At 45.1% G+C, this 21725-nt stretch overlaps 1 protein-coding gene across 17 annotated transcripts in view; it reads left to right on the top strand.

Moving 5' to 3' along the window:
* Positions 1-21725, top strand: part of ncor1 (nuclear receptor corepressor 1) — a 270800-nt gene that overhangs the window by 138796 nt on the left and 110279 nt on the right. For all 17 annotated transcript variants that reach the window (XM_059973760.1, XM_059973765.1, XM_059973762.1 and 14 more), the window contains exons 16-18: positions 2496-2683; positions 6653-6715; positions 20667-20809. In XM_059973760.1, coding sequence (XP_059829743.1) covers positions 2496-2683; positions 6653-6715; positions 20667-20809 — 394 coding nt within the window. The remainder of the gene's footprint in view (positions 1-2495; positions 2684-6652; positions 6716-20666; positions 20810-21725) is intronic.

Below are 21725 nucleotides of genomic sequence, written 5' to 3'. Positions count from 1 at the left end.
TATCGAATACAGGTATGCATCGCTTAACGTCCATGATGCGTTCTGCGAAATTGGACGTTGTGCGAACAGCATATTATATACTTTGCCTCTTGCTGCTGCTATCACTAGGAGTGGTTTTGCTGCGTTTGGAAGCCATGATGCACTTTACGGTAATATTTTCGAAAGAAAATTAAACACAGAGATAACGCTACTACACTCAAGAGGTGTGTGATACACGAGATTGTTTACGTCCACCACGTCACGTTCTCCGATCGGACGTTGTTCAAATGGACGTTAGTGGCACACACCTGTACCTTACAACCATGGTGTGTGTAGAAACTACTACTTCTGAGGATAGTGAATGTCTGGAACTGTCTGCCTCTGAGTCCTACAGAAGAAGAAGGAAGCCCTTAACTCTGAGTGGAGTCAGAGGGATGCTGTTGTGACGGCGTTTTTTTTTAGCAGGCTTTCTTGTTTTTACGAGGCTGAGTTGCTAGCTCGATGCTCAACCCAGCACAGATGCAAGGGAGCCAGCTGAATTCGAACTCGGGAGCCTTCACTCTGATGCCACTATGCCACCAGCCGGCAGAAGTCTTAATAAGTATATAGTTAATAAGTATATTTAAGGTGGAGGTGGATAAAAATTTGAAAGGTTGAGGAATTAAGGGTTTTGGAGGACAGTCAAGGAAGCAAGAGTTGAGATCAGTTGTAGATTAGCTAAGATATTGATAGATTTGACAGATTTTCCATGCTCCTATTTCCCTGAGTTGTGCCACTTCTATGACAGTGCTCCTTACTATGTGAAGGCAGTAGATGAATGCTTGTTACTTTTGTTGGTAACCAATGAATCATGTACAAAACAGTTTATCACACAAGTAGGAAATTTTAATAACAATCAGTAAGGCTCCCAGCACAATTCCTTGAGTACGCACACATCATAGTCTTCCGATCATGATACTGCTCTTCACCATCGTCCTCTGTCTCCTAGCTTTGCTTGCTTAGGATGCTATTTATCAAAATTAACTCATTGAGAGAATAATGCATTAAGAACAAGAAAAGACCAGCAAATAATATAAATGGGAATCCGAAGATACACCTATATCATGTGAATATGAACAAGGTTGGAAGAAGAGGTGATGATGGAAATTGAAATATCTGTGTGCCATTGTGTCCAATTCTTCTACACCTCCATTTTACCTAAGTACAACTTCCCTGTAATAACCTTATGTAACCTCTTTAGTACAGGGAAAATCCAAGACGCAGAATAAGATTCATTTCCATGGAATTTATGACAAAGTAAATAAAAACAAAGTTCATTCTTTTTCAACTCACATTTCTTGACCCAAAGTGCAGAAGATGTTATTTCATGTTACGAAAAATATCTCACAGTGCAGCTTCCCTCTGAAATGCAGGTGTTTGTTGTGGAGTCACAAGAAACGGGCCCTAAATCCTCCACAACTACCTTGGCCTTTTTGTCCATCAGTAACCCCATTTACCCAATTAGGACTTCTTCCTTCTATGCCAGGGGTTCCCAGCCTGGAGTTCACAGATACCTCGGCTAATGGTAGGGTTCAATGGCATAAAAAAAAAGTTTGGGAACCCCTGGCCTATTTAAGTGCCTGTTCAAATGACTTTGAATTGTATTGCTTCTTTGATAGCTCATTCCAGGTATCAACCACTCTGGGAAATTTTGCCTGTAGGTTCTCTTACAAACTCTATCTCACCTTAAATCTGCTATTTGATTTTGACATTCTGATATGACTGTCCACCATATCTATCCCTCTTAGAATTTTATATACCTCTATCAAGTCATCTTTGGGCCTCCTTCATTCCAGGATAAACAGTACTTCTGCTATCTTAGGCTGCAATTAATATTAGCTAACATTTTCATTTTTGCAAGTGCAAAGCAGCTTCTACATTCTCTTTCTATACTTTAATGCCCTTCCTTGCATTTCATCAGACGCAACTTCCCATTCAGAAAACTATGCTAACTTCTCCATAATGATTCCAATAAATATGCAACTTTAGAGACCTCACTTGATGTACTGATTGCAATTTTGGTCTCCATATTTAAGGAATGATGCACATTTATTACTGGGGTGAAGAGTTTGAAATTTGAAGAAAAGTCTGGAGAGAGGTTGAGCAGGCTGAGATTATGCTCATTAGAGTTTAGAAGAGGAAACCATATTGAGAAAGCACAAAAATGTGAGGGAAATTAGTAGGTCAGATTCTGAAAGAATATCTTTCAGATGGGGGTGCAGCGGAGCTTATTTTCTAGGGATCATGGTTCATTTGAATTCTCTTCAGAGAGCTCTGGAGATGATCAACGTATTTTGGATATGCCCAATTTTCTTATGTCTCTGGACTAGCTGAGGCTTAGTTTAGAAACTTTTCACCATTTACAGTAGCTTCATGCAGGGGAGGAATAACTCTGCTTTGTTGGATGGTGTTGGCTTCGCTGTGCTGTCTCTGCTCATAGGTAAGAACTTTTATGGAACCATTTTGTGTTCCCTTAGGGAGTCTGTTAAAGAAAAAGACAAATCAGATACTGTCACAGAGGAGCCAGAAGAAAAAGAACAGTCTGCACCACGAGGGCGTAAAACTGCAAACAGTCAGGGCCGGCGAAAAGGCCGGATTCTGAGGTCTATGGCAAAAGAAGCCATTGCGGAAGAACCACCCAATCCTCCCCCTCCTCCTGAACTTGGTGAGTACCTTAGCACTCATGTATCAGTATGTCGTTTTTACATTCTTCTAACTCTTTGTACCATTAAGTCTTTGACTTAAAAGGTGAGATCTGTTTAAATACTCAGTGAATAAAGATCTGGCAGTCATAGAAAAGTGCAGCACAGAAACTGGCCCTTTGGCCCATCTAGTCCATGCCGAACAATTTAAACTGCCTACTCCCATTGACCAGCTCCAGGACCATAGCCTTCCATACCCCTACATCTATCCAGTGGTTTCCTCTGTGGTGTCCTTCCACGAACACCATTCTTGTTCAGTGTTTTTCTTATAGTGGACACATGAACAAAGACTAGCAAGTTTCTTTCTGTAGGCCTTTTGCTTTTATATAGAAACGTAGAAAACCTACTGCATTTTACAGGCCCTTTGGCTCACAATGCTGTGCTGAACATGTACTTACTTTAGAAATTACCTAGGGTTACCCACAGCCCTCTATTTTTCTAAGCTCCATATACCTATCCAGGAGTCTATTAAAGGATCCTATTGTATCTGCCTCCACCACCATTACCAGCAGCCCATTCAACACACTCACCACACTCTGCGTTTTAAAAAAAAACTTAACCCTGACATCTACTCTACCTACTTCCAAGCACCTTAAAATTGTGCCCTCTCGTGTTACCCATTTCAGCCCTGGGGAAAAGCCTCTGACCATGCACGTGATCAGTGCCTCAATGACCTAGATGAGGAAGTGGAGGGATGGGTTAATAAATTTGATAATGACACAAAGATTGGGGGTGTTGTGGATAGTGTGGAGGACTGTCAGAGGTTACATCAGGACATCAATAGGATGCAAAACTGGGCTGAGAAGTGGCAGATGGAGTTCAACCCAGATAAGTGTGATGGTTTGTTTTGCTAGGTCAATTATGATAGCAGAGTATAGTATTAATGGTAAGACTCTTGGCAGTGTGGAGGATCAGAGGGATCTTGGGGTCTGAGTCCATAGGACACTCAAAGCTGTTACACAGGTTGATTGTGTGGTTAAGAAGGTGCATTGGCCTTCATCAACTGTGGGATTGAGTTCAAGAGCCGAGATATAATGTTACAGTTATATAGGACCCTGGTCAGACCCCACTTGGAGTACATCTACAACCACTCTTTGCCTTCTGTGAGCAAGCCAATTCTGGATCCACAAAGCAAGGTCCCCCTTGGATCCCATACTTTCTTGCAAGGGGTGCCTAATCAAGTGCCTTGCTGAAATCCATATACACTACATCTACTGCTCTACTTTCATCAATGTGTTTAGTCATATACTCAAAAAAATTCAATCAGGCTCATAAAGCACGACCAACCTTTGACAAAGCCATGCTGACTATTCCTAATCATGTTATGCCTCTCCAAATGTTCATAAATCCTGCCTCGCAGGATCTTTTCCAACAACTTACCAACCACTGAAGTAAGATTCACTGGTCTATAATTTCCTGGGCTATCTCTACTCCCTTTCTTGAATAAGTGAACAACATCTGCAATTCTCTAATCTTTTGGAACCTCTCCCGTCCCCATTGATGACGTAAAGATCAGTGTCAGAGGCTCAGCAATCTCCTCCCTCACCTCCCATGGTAGGCTGGGGGTACATCTCATCCAGTCCCAGAGATTTAACCAACTTGATGCTTTCCAAAAGCTCCAGCACATCCTCTTTCTTAACGTCTATATGCTCAAGTTTTTTTAATGTGCTGTAAGTCATCACTGCAATTGCCAATGTCCTTTTCTGTAGTGAATACTGAAGTAAAGTATTCATTAAGTATCTCTGCTATCTTCTCCGGTTCCATACACACTTTCCCACTGTCAAACTTGATTGGTCCTATTCTCTCAAGTCTTAACCTCTTGCTCTTCTCATGGCCCCTTTTGGCTCTCCTAATTTCATTCTTAAGCTCCTTCCTGCTAACCTTATAATGTTGTAGATCTCTATTATCTCATCCGTGCCAGGTCTTTAACATTCCCTCCGACCTTCAACTCACTGAGGCAGAGCGCTGTGTCCTCATTAAGGGCCTCACTGTTGTCCTCCTTTGCCCACACCTCAGCGAGTTCCGCATACACCATGATGCCGAACTCTTCTTCTGCCGGCTCCGGCTCCATCTCCGAGCTTACAAAGTAAGTCCTGACGAAGGGTCTCGGCCCGTAATGTCGACATTGCTTCTCTCTATGGATGCTGCCTGGCCTGCTGCGTTCCACCAACATTTTGTGTGTGTTGCTCTATCATTACCTAGTTTTTTTGAACCTTTCATAAGCTCTTCTTTACTTCATGACTAGATTTACAACAACCTTTGTACACCACAGTTCCTATACTTTATCATCCTTTCCCTGTCTCATTGGAATGTACCTATGCAGAACTCCACCAAATATCCCCTGAACATTTGCCATATTCTGTAAGTTTCTCTGAGAACATGTTTCCAATTTATGCTTCCAAGTTCCTGCCTGATAGCTTCATATTTCCCCTTACTCCAGTTAAACGCTTTTCTAACTTGTCTTTTCCTATCCCACTTCAAAGCTATGGTAAAGGACGTAGAATTGTGATCACTATCTCCAAAATGCTCTCCCACTGAGAGATCTGACACCTGACCAGGTTAATTTCCCAATTCTAGATCAAGTACAGCCTCTCCTCTTGTAGGCTTATCTACATAAGAAACCTTCCTGAACACACCTAACAAACTCCACCCATCTAAACCCCTCGCTCGAGGGAGATGCCACTCAGTATTTGGGAAATTAAATACTCTTGGGTTCTTTTTTTATTCCTTTCAGTATTGCACGTTGTGCTGTTGGAGTGATTTTTGCTGGATACCTTATCTTAGGGAAAATAGCAAGAATACTGAATTTCCTCCATTTGTAGAAAATTCTCTTAATGGACTGATGAACACTCAGATCTATAGAAGTGCTTTTGTAGCCTTTTCCAGCTTCATACATCTCTTCAATTCTTCTAAGGTCATCTGGAAGTTGTTTGGATTGAGGCATGGTGTATATAAACAGATCTTTCTTGAGAAGAGCAGGCTCTGTCAGTAACTTGATTTTGTATGTCTTTTTTATAGGGCAGGGCACCTCTACAACAAACACCTCTAATCTTATCTCATTGATTGGAACATCTGACTCTAAATAGCTTTTGTAGAAGGCATGATCCCAGAGGTTCACGTTTTTTTTTAACCTAGACTGTTTAAATGGTGTACTCAGTATTGGTGAGAGGCACAATTGTTTGTGTGTATCTGCGTTATTGTGACTTCGATGATAATTAGACCAGATTTTGAGTAATTAATGTAGAAAACCAGGTAAATGCAAAGAGTTCACAAACTTTTTCTTGCAATTGTACATAGAAAGTGCTTTATAGAATTACCTTGGGGTAGTGGGAGGCAAAAATATCCTGGTTCATAGCAATTTCTAGTGTGATGTCATTCAACTTGGTGGACAGTTATCCAGGAACACACCAACAGCATTGACTACTTTGAGTCTTCCCAGCAACATGTGAAAAGCAAGTGCAGTCTGATCCCACATGGGATTTAACCTCATCAACACCAACAGAACTGCAGTGAAGCAAGACACCTCGAGCTCAAGCAAATGCCTTAAAAAATGTCTGTCTTTCCTTTGGCCTGATAAGTTTTAACTGTGATTTTGCCACAGAAGGAATCATCCTTTGATCTCTGCATAATAGACCCTGGTCTCCAGTCAATTGCCATTGGACCAGATCTTATTACATTGATCTTTATGGTAATTGAGGTATACCAGCCACCCAGTACTATAAGAATTCACATACAGCTATCCTCCTTGCTTCAGTGTAATAGAAACAAGTCACCCCGGGGCCTGTGAAGAAGCAGTAGTAGTTGTCTGTGATACCATGTCTGCTTATAAAGAAAAAAGAAACTTATTAACAAAAGCTATTAATACATTGAAATAGAGGCACTTCATGTCAATGAACGAGAGTACTCCACTCACAGTGTTTTCTACTTTTCAGCTGTAACTGAGCCTGTAGAGACATCCCGTTGGACAGAGGAAGAAATGGAAGTAGCTAAAAAAGGTCAGTGCTAGAAGAGAAAGACTGCTCTTAGCTATCTTTGATTATCTTGTTTCTTGATTCTTGTTATTATTATTATGAAGAATAATTTATTTAATAGTTATTTCTATTGGAACTGCATGGGATTTGTAAAGCACCTATCCTCCAAGTCATGTTAACAACACATCTGTGAGTACATTGTACATCTTCCACCCACAGCTTTGGAAAAGCTTGTTTTTTCCACTATTTAAAACAGAATTCACATCAATGTTGTATACTGAAAAAAAGCTGACTGATTCACTGTATGGAGCACAGTATTTAAAATTAATCATGACTTTTCAAATGAATAACTGAAGCCAAGTATACCTTGAGCTTTCTAATCTCTGGCAATAATGCTGCCAGTGACTCATTCGTTGGCAACCATGGCCTCATGGGAGTTGAAGATTAGGGAAGAGGAGCAGTAAAGGATCTGTATTGATGAGGGTTTGGCCTTTTTGCGATGGTCTTATGCAGTGTGGTCAGACTTTCTAAGTTATGGCTTTTTTTAAATGATTTCTTCTTTTCTCTGAATATATATATCCTTTCTAGTTTGTGTATCCCAGATCTTCATTTGTCACGGCCCCACTAACAAATTCCAGCCCAGTTTCAGTACAATGGCTATGAAATTCTGAAACTTACATTAGTTATTACCAAGCTCTCCTGGTCTGCTCTAATCCAAGACTCTTGTTCCCTGTATCATAAATGATGCTTGGTACTAGTTACCCATCCCTCAATGAGCTCTACGCTGATTGATAATCAGCTCCTATGGTTTTAAAATTCTCAAGTTTGTCGTCAAATTCCTGTGTATGGACTTCCTCTGATTTCTGGAATGTCTTTAGCTCTTGTGGCCTTCTGCAAGCTACTTTTTATTAAATTCTATTCTTTTTGCTTCACTATTGGCATTCGTGTCCTAGTCTGGCAAAGTTTAAAGATTAGCTTTATTTGTACATTGAAAGCTACAGTGAAATGTGTGGTTTGCGTCACTAACCAACACAGTCCAAGGATGTGTTGGGGCCATTTGCAAGTGGTGCTATTCTTCCAGCACCAACATAGCATGCGCATAACCTACTAACCCTTTACTAACCTGTAAATTTTTGAATGTGGAAAGAAACTGGAGCACCTGAAGGAACGCCACTTGGCCACAAGTAAAACGTACAAACTCCATGCAGGTGACAGAGGGAATTGAACCTCATTTGCTAGTGCTGAAAAGTGTTATGTTAACCATTATTTTACCTGACCCCCATCACAAACCTTTGCACTTTTCTGTCATACTTACATTGAACACAGGCCACTTGTTTTGTTGGATCCCTGGCAGCTCCTCATAGACTATTCTCATAAGTTTTGTACTTCTAATTTCTTTGTAGACTCGTGAGGTATTCTTCTGTACACAATCATCAGCTCACTCTTGATTTGTTTACCACTTATGTACACTAAGGGGTAATTTACATTGTCCAAATTACCTACCAACTTCTTTCTAAATGAAACCAGAGCACCCAGGGAAAGCTCAGGCAACACACACAAATACTGGAGGAATTCAACAGCCAGGCACCATCTATGGAAAAGAGTACAGTCGACATTTTGAGCTGAGACCCTTCGGCAGATTTTGAGAAAAAACTGCTGAGGAGTAAATTTAAGAGGTGGGAGAGGAGAGAGAGAAACTGATGAAGGTGATCAAGGTGACAGATGAAATAAGGGAGAGGTATGAAATAAGGAGCTGGGAAGTTGATTGCTGAAAGAGATACAGGGCTGGAGAAGGGTGAGTCTGATAGAAGAGGGCAGAAGGCCATGGAAGAAAGAAAAGGGAGGAGCACCAGAGGAAGGCGATGGGCAGGCAAGGAGATAAGGAGAGAGAGGGGAAGGAGGATGGGGAATAACGAAGGGGGACGTGGGACGTTTCTCCAACTTGAATGTGTGCTCATAATCTTATCGGAGTGGGAAATGAAATTAAAATGGGTGGCCACTGGAAGATCATCCTTTTTCTGGTGGATAGAGCCCAGGTGCTCTACGTCAGATAACTATTTGATTTCTTATAGTACGGGGTGGCTGGTATACAGGAGAAAGCTCATCCTGTCGTGGAATCTGCACACTCCTCACTAGTACTCAGTCATGACTGAACTCAAATCTAGAGCTGAAGCAGCAGCAGTAAATGATGTATTAGCACAGAAACAAACATTGACCATGTCAACGACAGCTGCTAGTTTTCTTTCGGTACTAATCCCATTTACCTCTATATCCTAGTGATTCAGCTAGTTGCCTACATATTAGCTGAATATTGTGACAGTCTCGAGCTTCACCCATCCACCCAGCTACTCTGTTCCAGGTTTTAATCCTCTTCCATATTAAAGTGTTCTTCAGATCTACTTCAGTCATTTTACCCTTACTGCTTCTGGGAAAGTGATGGCAGCTCAGATGCAGCAGCCAGCCCCTGGTCCAGTCAAAGATGTGTTTGTTTACCTGTATGCTCGCCAATCACTGTTGGATACTAAGAACATCAATTACTCCAGGCCTTTCCCAACAGCAAGTTCCTTGATCATGATGCTGCTGGACTTGCTGTGTACTGTTGTGCTGAGATGGTGCAAGGTCCAAAAAAAAAAGAACGAGTGATTCCCTTGGACATTTTATTGTGTTCGCAAGATCCTGTTGGAACAACAGTAGCAAGTCTGGTTCACTGAGCCATTGGCGAGACTGACGGCAGGGGAGCTGCATTGCCTCAGTTGTTCAACAGACAAGGCCTTCATGTGCTGGAGTCGCCTGTATTAGGGTTACAGTTCACTGGCAAAGGAGATCCTGGAGCTGGCTGTGTAACATTCGATTTTGTACTGGGTTTAGGAACTGGCCCTTCCCGTCAGTGATGCCCTCTGGTGCTCACTGAGTGGAAGAACAAGCTGGACCAGGACTCAGGGACTCAGGCTATGTATTTTTTTCTCTTTGTGACTACGTTTTTCTGAAATCATAACCATATGTGTTATGTGTTTTTAGTAATATTTTGTACCTTGGCAGTAGTAATAGGGGACTCGATAGTTAGGGGGTCAGATGAGCGATTCTGTGGACGCGATCAAGAGACCCGGATGGTAGTTTGCCTCCCTGGTGCCAGGGTTCAGGATGTTTCTGATCGTGTCCCAAGATATCCTGAAGTGGGAGGGTGAGGAGCCAGAGGTCGTGAATCATATAGGTACCAATGACATAGGTAAGAAAAGGGAAGAGGTCCTGAAACGAGAGTATAGGGAGTTAGGAAGGCAGTTGAGAAGAAGGACCACAAAGGTAATAATCTCGGGATTACTGCCTGTGCCACGCGACAGTGAGAGTAGGAATAGAATGAGGTGGAGGATAAATGTGTGGCTGAGGGATTGGAGCAGGGGACAGGGATTCAAGTTTCTCGATCATTGGGACCTCTTTTATGGCAGGTGTGACCTGTACAAAAAGGACGGGTTACACTTGAATCCTAGGGGGACCAATATCCTGGTGGGGAGATTTGCTACTGGGGAGACTTTAAACTAGAATGGTTGGGGGATGGGAATCAACTTTGAAGAGACTAAGGGAGAGGAGGTTAGTTCACAAATAGAGAAGGCTAGTAGACAGTTTGTGAGGGAGGAAAGGCAGGTGATAGAGAAGGGGAGCGCTCAGACCGAAGATGTAGGGGATAAGGAAGAAAAAGATAATAAAGTTGATTGCATTGTTAAGGATAAACAGAGAAGAAGAGGTGGGAAGTTCCTTAAATGTGTCTATTTTAATGCTAGGAGCATTATAAGAAAGATGGATGAGCTTAGAGCATGGATTGATACCTGGAAATATGATGTTGTAGCTGTAAGTGAAACATGGTTGCAGGAGGAGTGTGATTGGCAACTAAATATTCCTGGATTTCATTGATTCAGATGTGATAGAATTGGAGGGGCAAGAGGGGGAGGTGTTGTATTGCTTGTCAGAGAAAATATTACTGCGGTGCTTTGGCAGGATAGATTAGAGGGCTCGTCTAGGGAGACTATTTGGGTGAAATTGATGAATGGGTAAGGTGTAGTAACACTTATAGGGGTGTATTATAGACCACCTAATGGGGAGCGAGAATTGGAGGAGCAAATTTGTAAGGAGATAGCAGATATTTGTAGTAAGCACAAGGTTGTGATTGTGGGGTGATTTTAATTTTCCACAGATAGACTGGGAAGCCCATTCTGTAAAAGGGCTAGATAGATTGGAGTTTGTAAAATGTGTGCAGGATAGTTTTTTGCAGCAATACATAGAGATACCGACTAGAGAAGGGGCAGTGTTGGATCTCCTGTTAGGGAATGAGATAGGTCAGGTGATGGAGGTATGTGTTGGGGAGCACTTCGGGTCCAGTGATCACAGTACCATTAGTTTCAATATAATTATGGAGAAGGATAAGAGATTTTTGATTGGAGAAAGGCTAACTTTGAGGAGATGTGAAAGGACTTAGAGTGGATTGGGACAATTTTTTTTTAATGGGAAGGATGTAGTAGAGAAATGGAGGTCATTTAAAGGTAAAATTTTGAGGGTACAGAATCTTTATGTTCCTGTTAGGTTGAAAAGAAAGGTTAAAAGTTTGAGAGCACCATGGTTTTCAAGGGATATTGGAAACTTGGTTTGAAAAAAAGAGGGAGATCTATAATAAATATAGGCAGCGTGGAGTAAATGAGGTGCTCGAGGAATATAAAGAATGTAAAAAGTGTAGCGGTGTGCTACATGCAGCGCTAAAATTACGACACGGAGTCGGTAACTGCAGTCGAAGGAAAAACTTTATTCGAAATCCTCACCCTCACTTTTAAGCCTCCCTCAACCAGCACCCCATGGCGCAGAGGCTCCAAAGCTCTGTGCTCGCAAACCCCTGTAGGCTATCTCCCTTAGCCGGAAAGCTGGCTAATTGTGAGCCGGTTCGGATGTGCCAGGAAATGGGTCGCCACATAACCCCCCCCCCCCCCCAGAACCGGCGATACACCCCCCAATGTCCACAGTCTGGGCCGGAACCTGCTTGGGAGGTCGGCCTCTGCGCCGAGGTGCCGGAAACTCGACTGGTTGCGCCAGGTCCACATGGGCCGGTTTGAGTCGGTCCACCATGCAAACCTCCTCTTTCCCCCCAACGTCCAGCACAAACGTGGACCTGTTGTTCCGGAGCACCATAAACGGCCCCTCGTATGGCCGCTGCAGCGGTGGCCGATGCCCGCAGCTTCGTACAAACACAAACTTACAGTTCAGCAGGTCTTTGGGTACGCAGGTCGGGTTCCGCCCGTGCTGTGAAGTGGGTATGGGGGCCAGGTTACCGAGCTTCTCGCGTAGTCTGCCCAGGACTGCTGCGGGATCTTCCTCTTGTCCCTGTGGGGCTGGTAGGAACTCCCTGGGGACGACCAGGGGCGCGTCGTATACCAACTCGGCCGACGAGGCGTGCAGGTCGTCCTTGGGTGCTGTGCGGATGCCGAGTAGGACCCAGGGAAGCTCGTCCGCCCAGTTGGCTCCTCGCAGGCGGGCCATGAGGGCCGACTTCAGGTGACGGTGGAAACGCTCCACTAGCCCGTTCGACTGTGGGTGGTAGGCAGTTGAGTGGTGCAGCTGAGTCCCCAAAAGGCTGGCCATAGCTGACCACAGGCTGGAGGTGAACTGGGCGCCTCTGTTGGAGGTAATGTGGGCCGGTACACCAAAACGAGATATCCAGATGGTGATCAGGGCTCGGGCGCAAGATTCGGAGGTGGTATCGGTGAGCGGGACCGCCTCTGGCCATCTTGTGAACCGGTGCACGATAGTCAGGAGGTGCCGCGCTCCGTGCGACACTGGCAGGGGGCCCATGAATGTGGTCGAAACGCCGGTGAGCGGGATGGAACTGCTGCGGTGGGGCTTTGGTGTGCCGCTGTACCTTGGCCGTCTGGCAGTGCATGCACGTTTTGGCCCATTCACTGACCTATTTGCGGAGTCCGTGCCAAACGAACCTGCTGGAAACCATCCGGACAGTCGTCCGGATGGAGGGATGCACCAAGTTATGAATGGAGTCGAAAACACGGCGCCGCCAGGCTGTCGGGACGACGGGACGGGGCTGGCCAGTGGCGACGTCACAAAGTAGGGTCCTCTCACCCAGGCCTACGGGGAGGTCATGGAGCTGCAAACCGGAGACTGCGGTTCTGTAACTCGGAATCTCCTCATCTGCCTGCTGTGCCTCTGCCAGTGCCTCAAAGTCTACCCTTTGGGAAAGGGCATGAACGGTAGGGCGAGGGAGCGCATCCGCCACGACATTGTCCTTACCCGAGACGTGCCGGACATCCGTCGTGTATTCAGATTTGTAGGACAGGTGGCGTTGCTGGCGGGACGACCAGGGGTCGGACGCTTTCGTAAACGCAAAGGTAAGCGGTTTGTGGTCCGTGAACGCGGTGAAGGGCCGACCTTCTAGGAAGTACCTGAAATGACGGATTGCCAGGTAGAGCGCCAACAGTTCCCGGTCGAAAGCACTGTACTTGAGCTCGAGTGGCCGCAGGTGTTTGCTGAAAAACACCAGGGGTTGCCAGCGACCTGCGATGAGTTGCTCCAGCACCCCACCGACTGCCGTGTTAGATGCGTCCACTGTGAGGGCGGTAGGGGCGTCCATTCTGGGATGTACTAGCATTGCGGCGTTCGCCAAAGCTTCCTTCGTTTGAACGAAAGCGGCGGCGGACTCCTCGTCCCAGGTAATGTCCTTGCTCGGACCCGACATCAGGGCGAACAGGGGGTGCATGATCCGGGCAGCTGAAGGGAGGAAGCAGTGGTAGAAATTGACCATACCTACGAATTCCTGAAGGCCTTTGATCGTGGTGGGTTGGGGGAAGTGGCGGACCGCATCTACCTTAGCGGGCAGAGGGGTTGCCCTGTCTTTAGTAATCCTGTGGCCCAGGAAGTCAATGGTATCGAGTCCGAACTGGCATTTGGCGGGGTTGATTGTAAGACCGTACTCACTCAGTCGGGCGCAGAGTTGACGGAGGTGGGACAGATGCTCCTGACGACTGCTGCTGGCTATGAGGATGTCGTCCAAATAGATGAACGCGAAGTCCAGGTCCCGTCCCACCGCGTCCATTAACCGCTGGAACGTCTGTGCGGCATTCTTCAGGCCGAACGGCATGTGGAGGAACTCGAAAAGGCCAAACGGGGTGATGAGAGCCGTTTTGGGGACGTCGTCAGGATGCATCGGGATTTGATGGTACCCTCGGACGAGGTCTACCTTGGAGAAGATCCGTGCGCCATGCAGGTTTGCTGCGAAGTCCTGAATGTGCGGCACCGGGTAGCAGTCCGGTGTGGTAGCCTCGTTCAGCCTGCGGTAGTCGCCGCACGGTCTCCAGCCTCCCGTCGCTTTGGGCACCATGAGCAGGGAGGAGGCCCATGGGCTGTCGGACCGCCGGATGATCCCCAATTCCTCCATCCTCTGGAACTCCTCCTTCGCCAGTCGGAGCTTGTCCTGGGGAAGCCGCCGAGCACGGGCGTGGAGGGGTGGTCCCTGGGTCGGGATGTGGTGCTGTACGCCGTGTCGGGGCATGGCCGCTGTGAACTGCGGTGCCAGAACCAATGGGAAATCCGCCAGGACCCTGGTGAAGTCGTTGTCGGACAGCGTGATGGAGCCGAGGTGAGGGGCTGGCTACTGGGCTGCACCCAGGGAGAACGTCTGAAAGGTCTCGGTGTGTACCAGTCTCTTCCTGGGCAGGTCGACCAGTAGGCTGTGAGCCCGCAAAAAATCTGCACCCAGAAGCGGTTGGGCTACGGCGGCCAGTGTAAAGTCCCACGTGAACTGGCTGGAGCCGAACTGTAGCTGCACTGACGGGTGCCATAGGTTCTTACTGTGCTGCCGTTCACGGCCCGCAGGGGGGTCCGGTGCCCTGCTGCGGGTGTTGTAACTCGTTGGAGGTAAAACGCTGATCTCGGCACCAGTGTCGACCAAAAACTGGCGTCTCGACCTTCTGTCCCACACATACAGGAGGCTATCCCGATGGCCAGCCGCCATAGCCATCAGCGGCTGCTGGCCCTGGCGTTTCCCGGGAACTTGCAGGGCGGGCAACAACGGCAGGCTTCTGCGCCCCACCGCTGGTGGTAGAAGCACCAGTGTTCATTGGGCCGGGTGTTGGCGGGCTCTGCGGCCGGGCCTGGACTGGTTTGCTGCTGGGAGCGTGGCTGGGAGATCTGTGCGATGGACGCCGCGCTCACATTTTTGGCGTTCCACAGCAAGTCCACCCGGGCTGCCACCTTCCGGGGGTCACTGAAATCCGCCTCGGACAGCAGCAGGCGTATGTCCTCGGGCAACTGCTCCAGGAATGCCTGCTCAAACATGAGGCAGGGTGTGTGTCCGTCGGCCAGAGACAACATCTCATTCATTAAAGCCGAAGGAGGTCTGTCGCCCAAGCCATCCAGGTGCAGTAAACGGGCAGCCCGCTCGCGCCGTGAGAGTCCGAAAGTCCTGAGGAGCAGGGCTTTGAATTCCGTGTACTTGCCGTCTGCCGGGGGCGACTGTACAAACTCCGCGACCTGGGCTGCCGTGTCCTGGTCGAGGGAGCTCACCATGTAGTAGTAGCGGGTGTCTTCTGAGGTGATCTGGCGAACGTGGAATTGGGCTTCGGCTTGCTGAACCATAGGTTCGGTCGCTGTGTCCAGAAACCCGGCAGTTTCAACGAAACCGCATGAACAGAGGCGGCGTCGGTCATTTCTGGTCCAAAAACCGTTTGGACCATCGGGGTCACCAATTGTAGTGGTGTGCTACATGCAGCGCTAAAATTACGACACGGAGTCGGTAACTGCAGTCGAAGGAAAAACTTTATTCGAAATCCTCAGCCTCACTTTTAAGCCTCCCTCAACCAGCCCCCCGTGGCGCAGAGGCTCCAAAGCTCTGTGCTTACAAACCCCCGTAGGCTATCTCCCTTAGCCGGAAAGCTGGCTAATTGTGAGCCGGTTCGGATGTGCCAGGAAATGGGTCGCCACTAAAGAATGTTAAGAAAGAAATTAGAAAAGCTAAAAGAAGATACGAGGTTGTTTTGGCAAGTAAGGTGAAAATAAATCCGAAGGGTTTCTACAGTTATATTAATAGCAAAAGGTTAGTGAGGGATAAAATTGGTCCCTTAGAGAATCCGAGTGGGCAGCTATGTGTGGAGCTGAAAGAGATGGGAGAGATTTAGAACAATTTCTTCAGTATTCACTAAGGAGAAGGATATTGAATTGTGTAAGGTAAGGGAAACAAGTAGGGAAGTTATGGAAACTATGACAATCAAAGAGGAGGAAGTACTGGCACTTTTAAGGAATATAAAAGTGGATAAATCTCCAGGTCCTGACAGGATATTCCCTAGGACCTTGAGGGAAGTTGGTGTAGAAATAGCAGGGGCTCTGACAGAAATATTTCAAATGTCATTAGAAATGGGGATGGTGCTGGAGGATTGGCGTATTGCTCATGTGGTTCCATTGTTTAAAAAGGGTTCTAAGAGTAAACCTAGCAATTATAGGCCTGTCAGTTTGATGTCAGTGGTGGGTAAATTAATGGAAAGTATTCTTAGAGATGGTATATATAATTGTCTGGATAGACAGGGTCTGATTAGGAATAGTCAGCATGGGTTTGTGCGTGGAAGGTCATGTTTGACAAATCTTACTGAATTTTTTTAAGAGGTTACGAGGAAAGTTGACGAGGGTAAAGCAGTGGATGTTGTCTATATGGACTTCAGTAAGGCCTTTGACAAGGTTCTACACGGAAGGTTAGTTAAGAAGGTTCAATCGTTAGGTATTAATATTGAAGTAGTAAAATAGATTCAACAGTGGCTGGATGGGAGATGTCGGAGAGTAGGGTGGATAACTGTTTGTTAGGTTGGAGGCCGGTGACTAGTGGTGTGCCTCAGGGATCTGTATTGGGTCCAGTGTTGTTTGTCATATACCTTAATGATCTGGATGATGGGGTGGTAAATTGGATTAGTAAGTATGCAGTTGATACTAAGGTAGGTGGCGTTGTAGATAATGAAGTAGGTTTTCAAAGCTTGCAGAGAGATTTAGGCTAGTTAGAAGAGTGGGCTGAACGATGGCAGATGGAGTTTAATGCTGAAGTGTGAGGTGCTACATTTTGGTAGGAATAATCCAAATAGGATATACATCATAAATGGTAGGGCATTGAAGAATGCAGTAGGACAGAGTGATCTAGGAATAATGGTGCATAGTTCCCTGAAAGTGGAATCTCATGTGGATAGGGTGGTGAAGAAAGCTTTTGGTATGCTGGCCTTTATAAATCAAAGCATTGAGTATAGGAGTTGGGATGTAATGTTAAAATTGTACAAGGCATTGGTAAGGCTGAATTTGGAGTATTGTGTACAGTTCTGGTCACTGAATTATAGGAAAGATATCAACAAAATAGAGAGAGTGCAGAGAAGATTTACTAGAATGTTATCTGGGTTTCAGCACCTAAGTTACAGGGAAAGGCTGAACAAGTTAGGTCTTTATTCTTTGGAGCGTAAAAGGTCGAGGGGGGACTTGATAGAGGTATTTAAAATAATGAGGGGGATAGATTGAGTTGACGTGGATAGGCTTTTTCCATTGAGAGTAGGGGAGATTCAAACAAGAGGACATGATTTGAGAGTTAGGGGCAAAAGTTTAAGGGTAACATGAGGGAGAATTTCATTACTCAGAATGGTAGCTGTCTGGAACGAGCTTCCAGTAGAAGTGGTAGAGGCAGGTTCAGTATTTGCATTTAAAGTAAAATTGGATAGGTATATGGATAGGAAAGGAATGCAGGGTTATGGGCTGATTGCGGGTCAGTGGGGCTAGGTGAGTGTAAGCGTTGGCACGGACTAGAAGGGCCGAGATGGCCTGTTTCTGTGCTGTAATTGTTATATGGTCCTGGAGGATGGCTGTTTCATTTGGCTGTATTTAAGAATGGTTGAATGATAATTAAACTTAAAACATGAATTTGAATTTACCCTAATCTTACAAGAGCAAGGATGTGATGCTGAGGCTTTGTAAAGCACTGGTGAGGCCGCACCTTGAGTATTGTGAACAGTTTTGGGCGTCCTCATCTTAAAAAAGATGTGCTGACATTGGAGATGGTCCGAAGGAGGTTCACAAGGATGATTCCAGGAATGAAAGGGTTTTACGAGGAACGTTTGATGGCTCTGGGTCTGTACTGGGTCAGAAGGATGGGGGGGTGGGGAGGGGCGGGATCTCTTTGAAACCTTTTGAATGTTGAAAGCCCTGGACAGAGTAGATGTGGAAAGTGGGAGAGTCTAGGACAGGGGTCAGCAACCTTTACCACTGAAAGAGCCACTTGGACCCGTTTCCCACAGAAAAGAAAACACTGGGAGCCGCAAAACCCGTTTGACATTTAAAATGAAATAACACTGCATACAACTTTTTGTTTTGCCTTTATGCTATGTATAAACAAACTATAATGTGTTGCATTTATGAAATTGATGAACTCCTGCAGAGAAAACGAATTTACATTTCTGCATGCAACAAAAACATTTTGAACTCCGAAAAAAAGACGTTGGGTTGAAGGTTACTTTTAGGTAAAATACTCAACGTCTATTTGAGTCCTTCTTGTATTTATGAAAAACGCCAAACTTAAATTTGCCGCCAGCAGCAAACCAAAAATAACGTCAGCCAGCTGTCAACCTGAAAAATAAAAGGACTATTTCACTGAACAATGAAAACATATGAATATACGTAAAATAATAGGCAATTAAAATATTTATCATACTTGGTCAGGTTGACTCACACCTGACAATGCAGTCGTATTCAGTAGGGATGGATCGATGCTTAGGGGAGTGACCGGGAAGGATGATGTGTTTTTTTCCTCTCTGAACTCACAGAAGCGTTTCCCAAACGATGTTTGCATTGCGATGATTGCAGAATGTAAATACTCCGAATTTATCATATCGTGACATTGTTTGAACTCTCTCAAATTGGGGAAGTGAGACAATGTGCCTTTCTGTAAATCTCTGGCAAGCAACGTCAACTTGCGCTCGAATGCCAAAACATCCTCCAACATGTGCAGGGCTGTACGTCCTTACCCCGTTGAAGAGCTGTGTTCAGCGTGTTCAGGTGCGCTGTCATGTCTACCATGAAGTGTAGCTTTTCCAGCCACTCTGGCTGTTCCAGCTCAGGAAAGTTGAGCCCTTTGCTGCCCAGGAAAGTTTTCACTTCTTCCAGACACGCGACAAAGCGTTTCAGCCCCTCCCCTCTGGACAGCCCAGTGATAAAAACACGTTGTAGCGGTGTGCTACACGCAGTCAGTAAACTGCAGTCAAAGATAGCTTTACTCGAACTAAACAGCCTTGCTTTTAAGCCTCCCTCAACCCGCCCCCCATGGGCGCGGATGCTGCAAAAGACGTACTCACAAACCCCCGTAGGCTATCTCCCTTAGCCTGAACGCTGGCTAATTGTGAGCCGGTTCCAATGTGCCAGGAAATGGGTCGCCACAACGTCTTATTTAGATTGTACAAGATCATCATAATCTTCAAATTTAGATTTACATTTCAAAAACTAACAAACTAACATAAAATACATTTTAATTAAATACTGACCATGTAGCGGTGTGCTACACGCAGCGCTAAAATTACGACACGGAATCGGTAACTGCAGTCGAAGGAAAAAACTTTATTCGAAATCTTCAGCCTCACTTTTAAGCCTCCCTCAACCTGCCCCCCATGGCGCAGAGGCTCCAAAGCTCTGTGCTCGCAAACCCCCGTAGGCTATCTAATTGTGAATCGGTTCGGATGTGCCAGGAAAAGGGTCGCCACAACCAATTATTTCCCAAAGCAACAGGGAGCCGCAGCACAGACGTAAAAGAGCCACATGTGGCTCTGGAGCCGCGGGTTGCCGACCCCCGGTCTAGGATAAGAGGACACAGCCTCTGGATAGAGGGTTGCCCTTTCAAAACAGAGATGCAGAGAAATTTCTTTAGCCAAAGGGTGGTGAATTTGTTGCCACATGCAGCTGTGGAGGCCAGGTCGTTGGGTGTATTTAAGGCAGAGATTGATAGGTTCTTGATTGGACATGATATCAAAGGTTATGGAGAGATGGCTGGGAACTGGGGTTGAGGAGGAGATAAGAAAAAAAAAGGATCAGCCATGATTGAATAACGGAGCAGACCCGATAGGCCAGATGGTCTAATTCGGCTCCTGTGTCTTATGATCATAGGGTGTTAATCTGTGCTTTCGAAATTTAGATACCTCTGTAATGAGGAAAAATTTCTTTTCTAGCTGATCTACATTCCTCATAATTTTGAATATTGTATGTTTATATGTCTATCTGATCTCCTTAAAACCATTTTTAAAGACTTTGATGAGCTCTTCCTAATTTATGCATTTGTTTTGATAGCTTGTTATCAAAATGAGTTTTCTTTGTCAGGATTCCTGTACAGTACTTTGGATGTTATGTAAAAGATGCTCTATTATGTCAGTCTCTGAATAATATTTGTAAGTTTGTAATCATTTGTAGAAATTCTATCCACTGAAATCAGGTATGAGTACAGGCCTGTTCTTTCAGCAGCACAAGTTCATCAGGTTGTAACGGTGTATAATCTCCTATGATGGGAAATTCATCTTATATTCTCTCAAATTTTGAACCGGAGATAATATTGAACCACGCTAAGTTCTTAGGTGACTTGACCAACTGTAGGGACAATGTTTTTTTTCCTGACTGGGATGCCTGGCTAAGGTGAAAATAAGGAAAATAAGGTGAAAATTCATCCTGAGACAAAAGAAAAAAAAATTCTTCACCAAGAATGTTAGAGACACAGCCAGTGAATGTATTTTACAGACTAAATAAATTTTTATATATTAAAAAGGATCAAGGGAAATGGAGTTAGTGAAGGAATGTGCAATAAAAGATCATCCACAACCCTTTTGAATAGTGGAGCACATGAGGGGTTGAATGGTGTGTTCCTGCTATATCTTAAATTCTCTGCAAGTTCGAGGAGTCATAGCTTTAATTTGATTTCCCCATACCTTTACTTCAGGTCTCGTAGAACATGGAAGGAACTGGGCAGCCATTGCCAAAATGGTGGGCACCAAAAGCGAAGCACAATGCAAGAACTTCTACTTTAACTATAAGAGGCGGCACAATCTGGATATGTTACTTCAGCAGCACAAGCTTAGAGTGGTGAGTCACTGTCCCCACTGTTTCATACTGTACATCCCCTCTTCACTGGAAAATGCTTGGTTGAAGGGCATCTTTCCCAACACAAGAAAGACAAAATCAAATCCCAGTGTACTACATATCATCAAAGCAGAAAAATTGCTGACAGGAATAATTGAAATTCTTCCATTATTTCCATGGACAAACAGGAATGAAAACAGCTTGGGTAGATTCTGATCACAGTATGGGCTCCACGATATTGCTTCAGTAATACAGTACATATTGCTTGGTCATAATTCAGGTGTAAGCCACCCTCCTTGGGAGGATTGACTACAACAGGCTGCTATAGTTCAGGCCGTACCTAAACTGCATTTGGTAATTACATCTCTTACAGTGTAGCTTGTTTTGCCTCCTTTATCTCATGATTCTGTTTACATTATCATCATTTGCAGTTGTCATTTATTCCATTAATATGAACAGATATGGAAGTAAGGCACAAATTGCCATGGTCAGTCAATTTCCATCCCAGCATTTCAATGCCTTAACTAGGATCTTTAGATTTTAGAACTGTCATTTATTTGAAACATTACACAATACTTCAGAATCAGATTCATATCACTGACATGTGTCATGAAATTTGTTGTCTTCTGGCAGTAGTACAATGGGAGATACTAAAATTTCTGGGTTACAAATAAACAGTGCGAAAGGCAATGTTTGAGGGTTCATGGATCATTCAGAAATCTGATAATGGAGGGAAGAAACTTTTCCTGTTGTTGAGTGTAGGTCTTCTGTCTCCTGTACGTTCTTCCCAATGGTAATAATGAGAAGGAGATATGTCCTGGATGATTGAGAGTCCTTATTGGTTGACCCGACCTGAAGGCACCAATTTGAGGTTGGGAAGGGTTGTGCTTGTGCTTGTGCTGGAGTTGGCTGAGTCTAT

The sequence above is a fragment of the Hypanus sabinus genome, chromosome 6 (genome assembly GCF_030144855.1).
Source record: "Hypanus sabinus isolate sHypSab1 chromosome 6, sHypSab1.hap1, whole genome shotgun sequence".
NCBI lineage: Eukaryota > Metazoa > Chordata > Chondrichthyes > Myliobatiformes > Dasyatidae > Hypanus > Hypanus sabinus.
The sequence above is the reverse complement of the archived record's forward strand: the minus strand, read 5'-3'. Positions and strand labels throughout refer to the sequence as shown.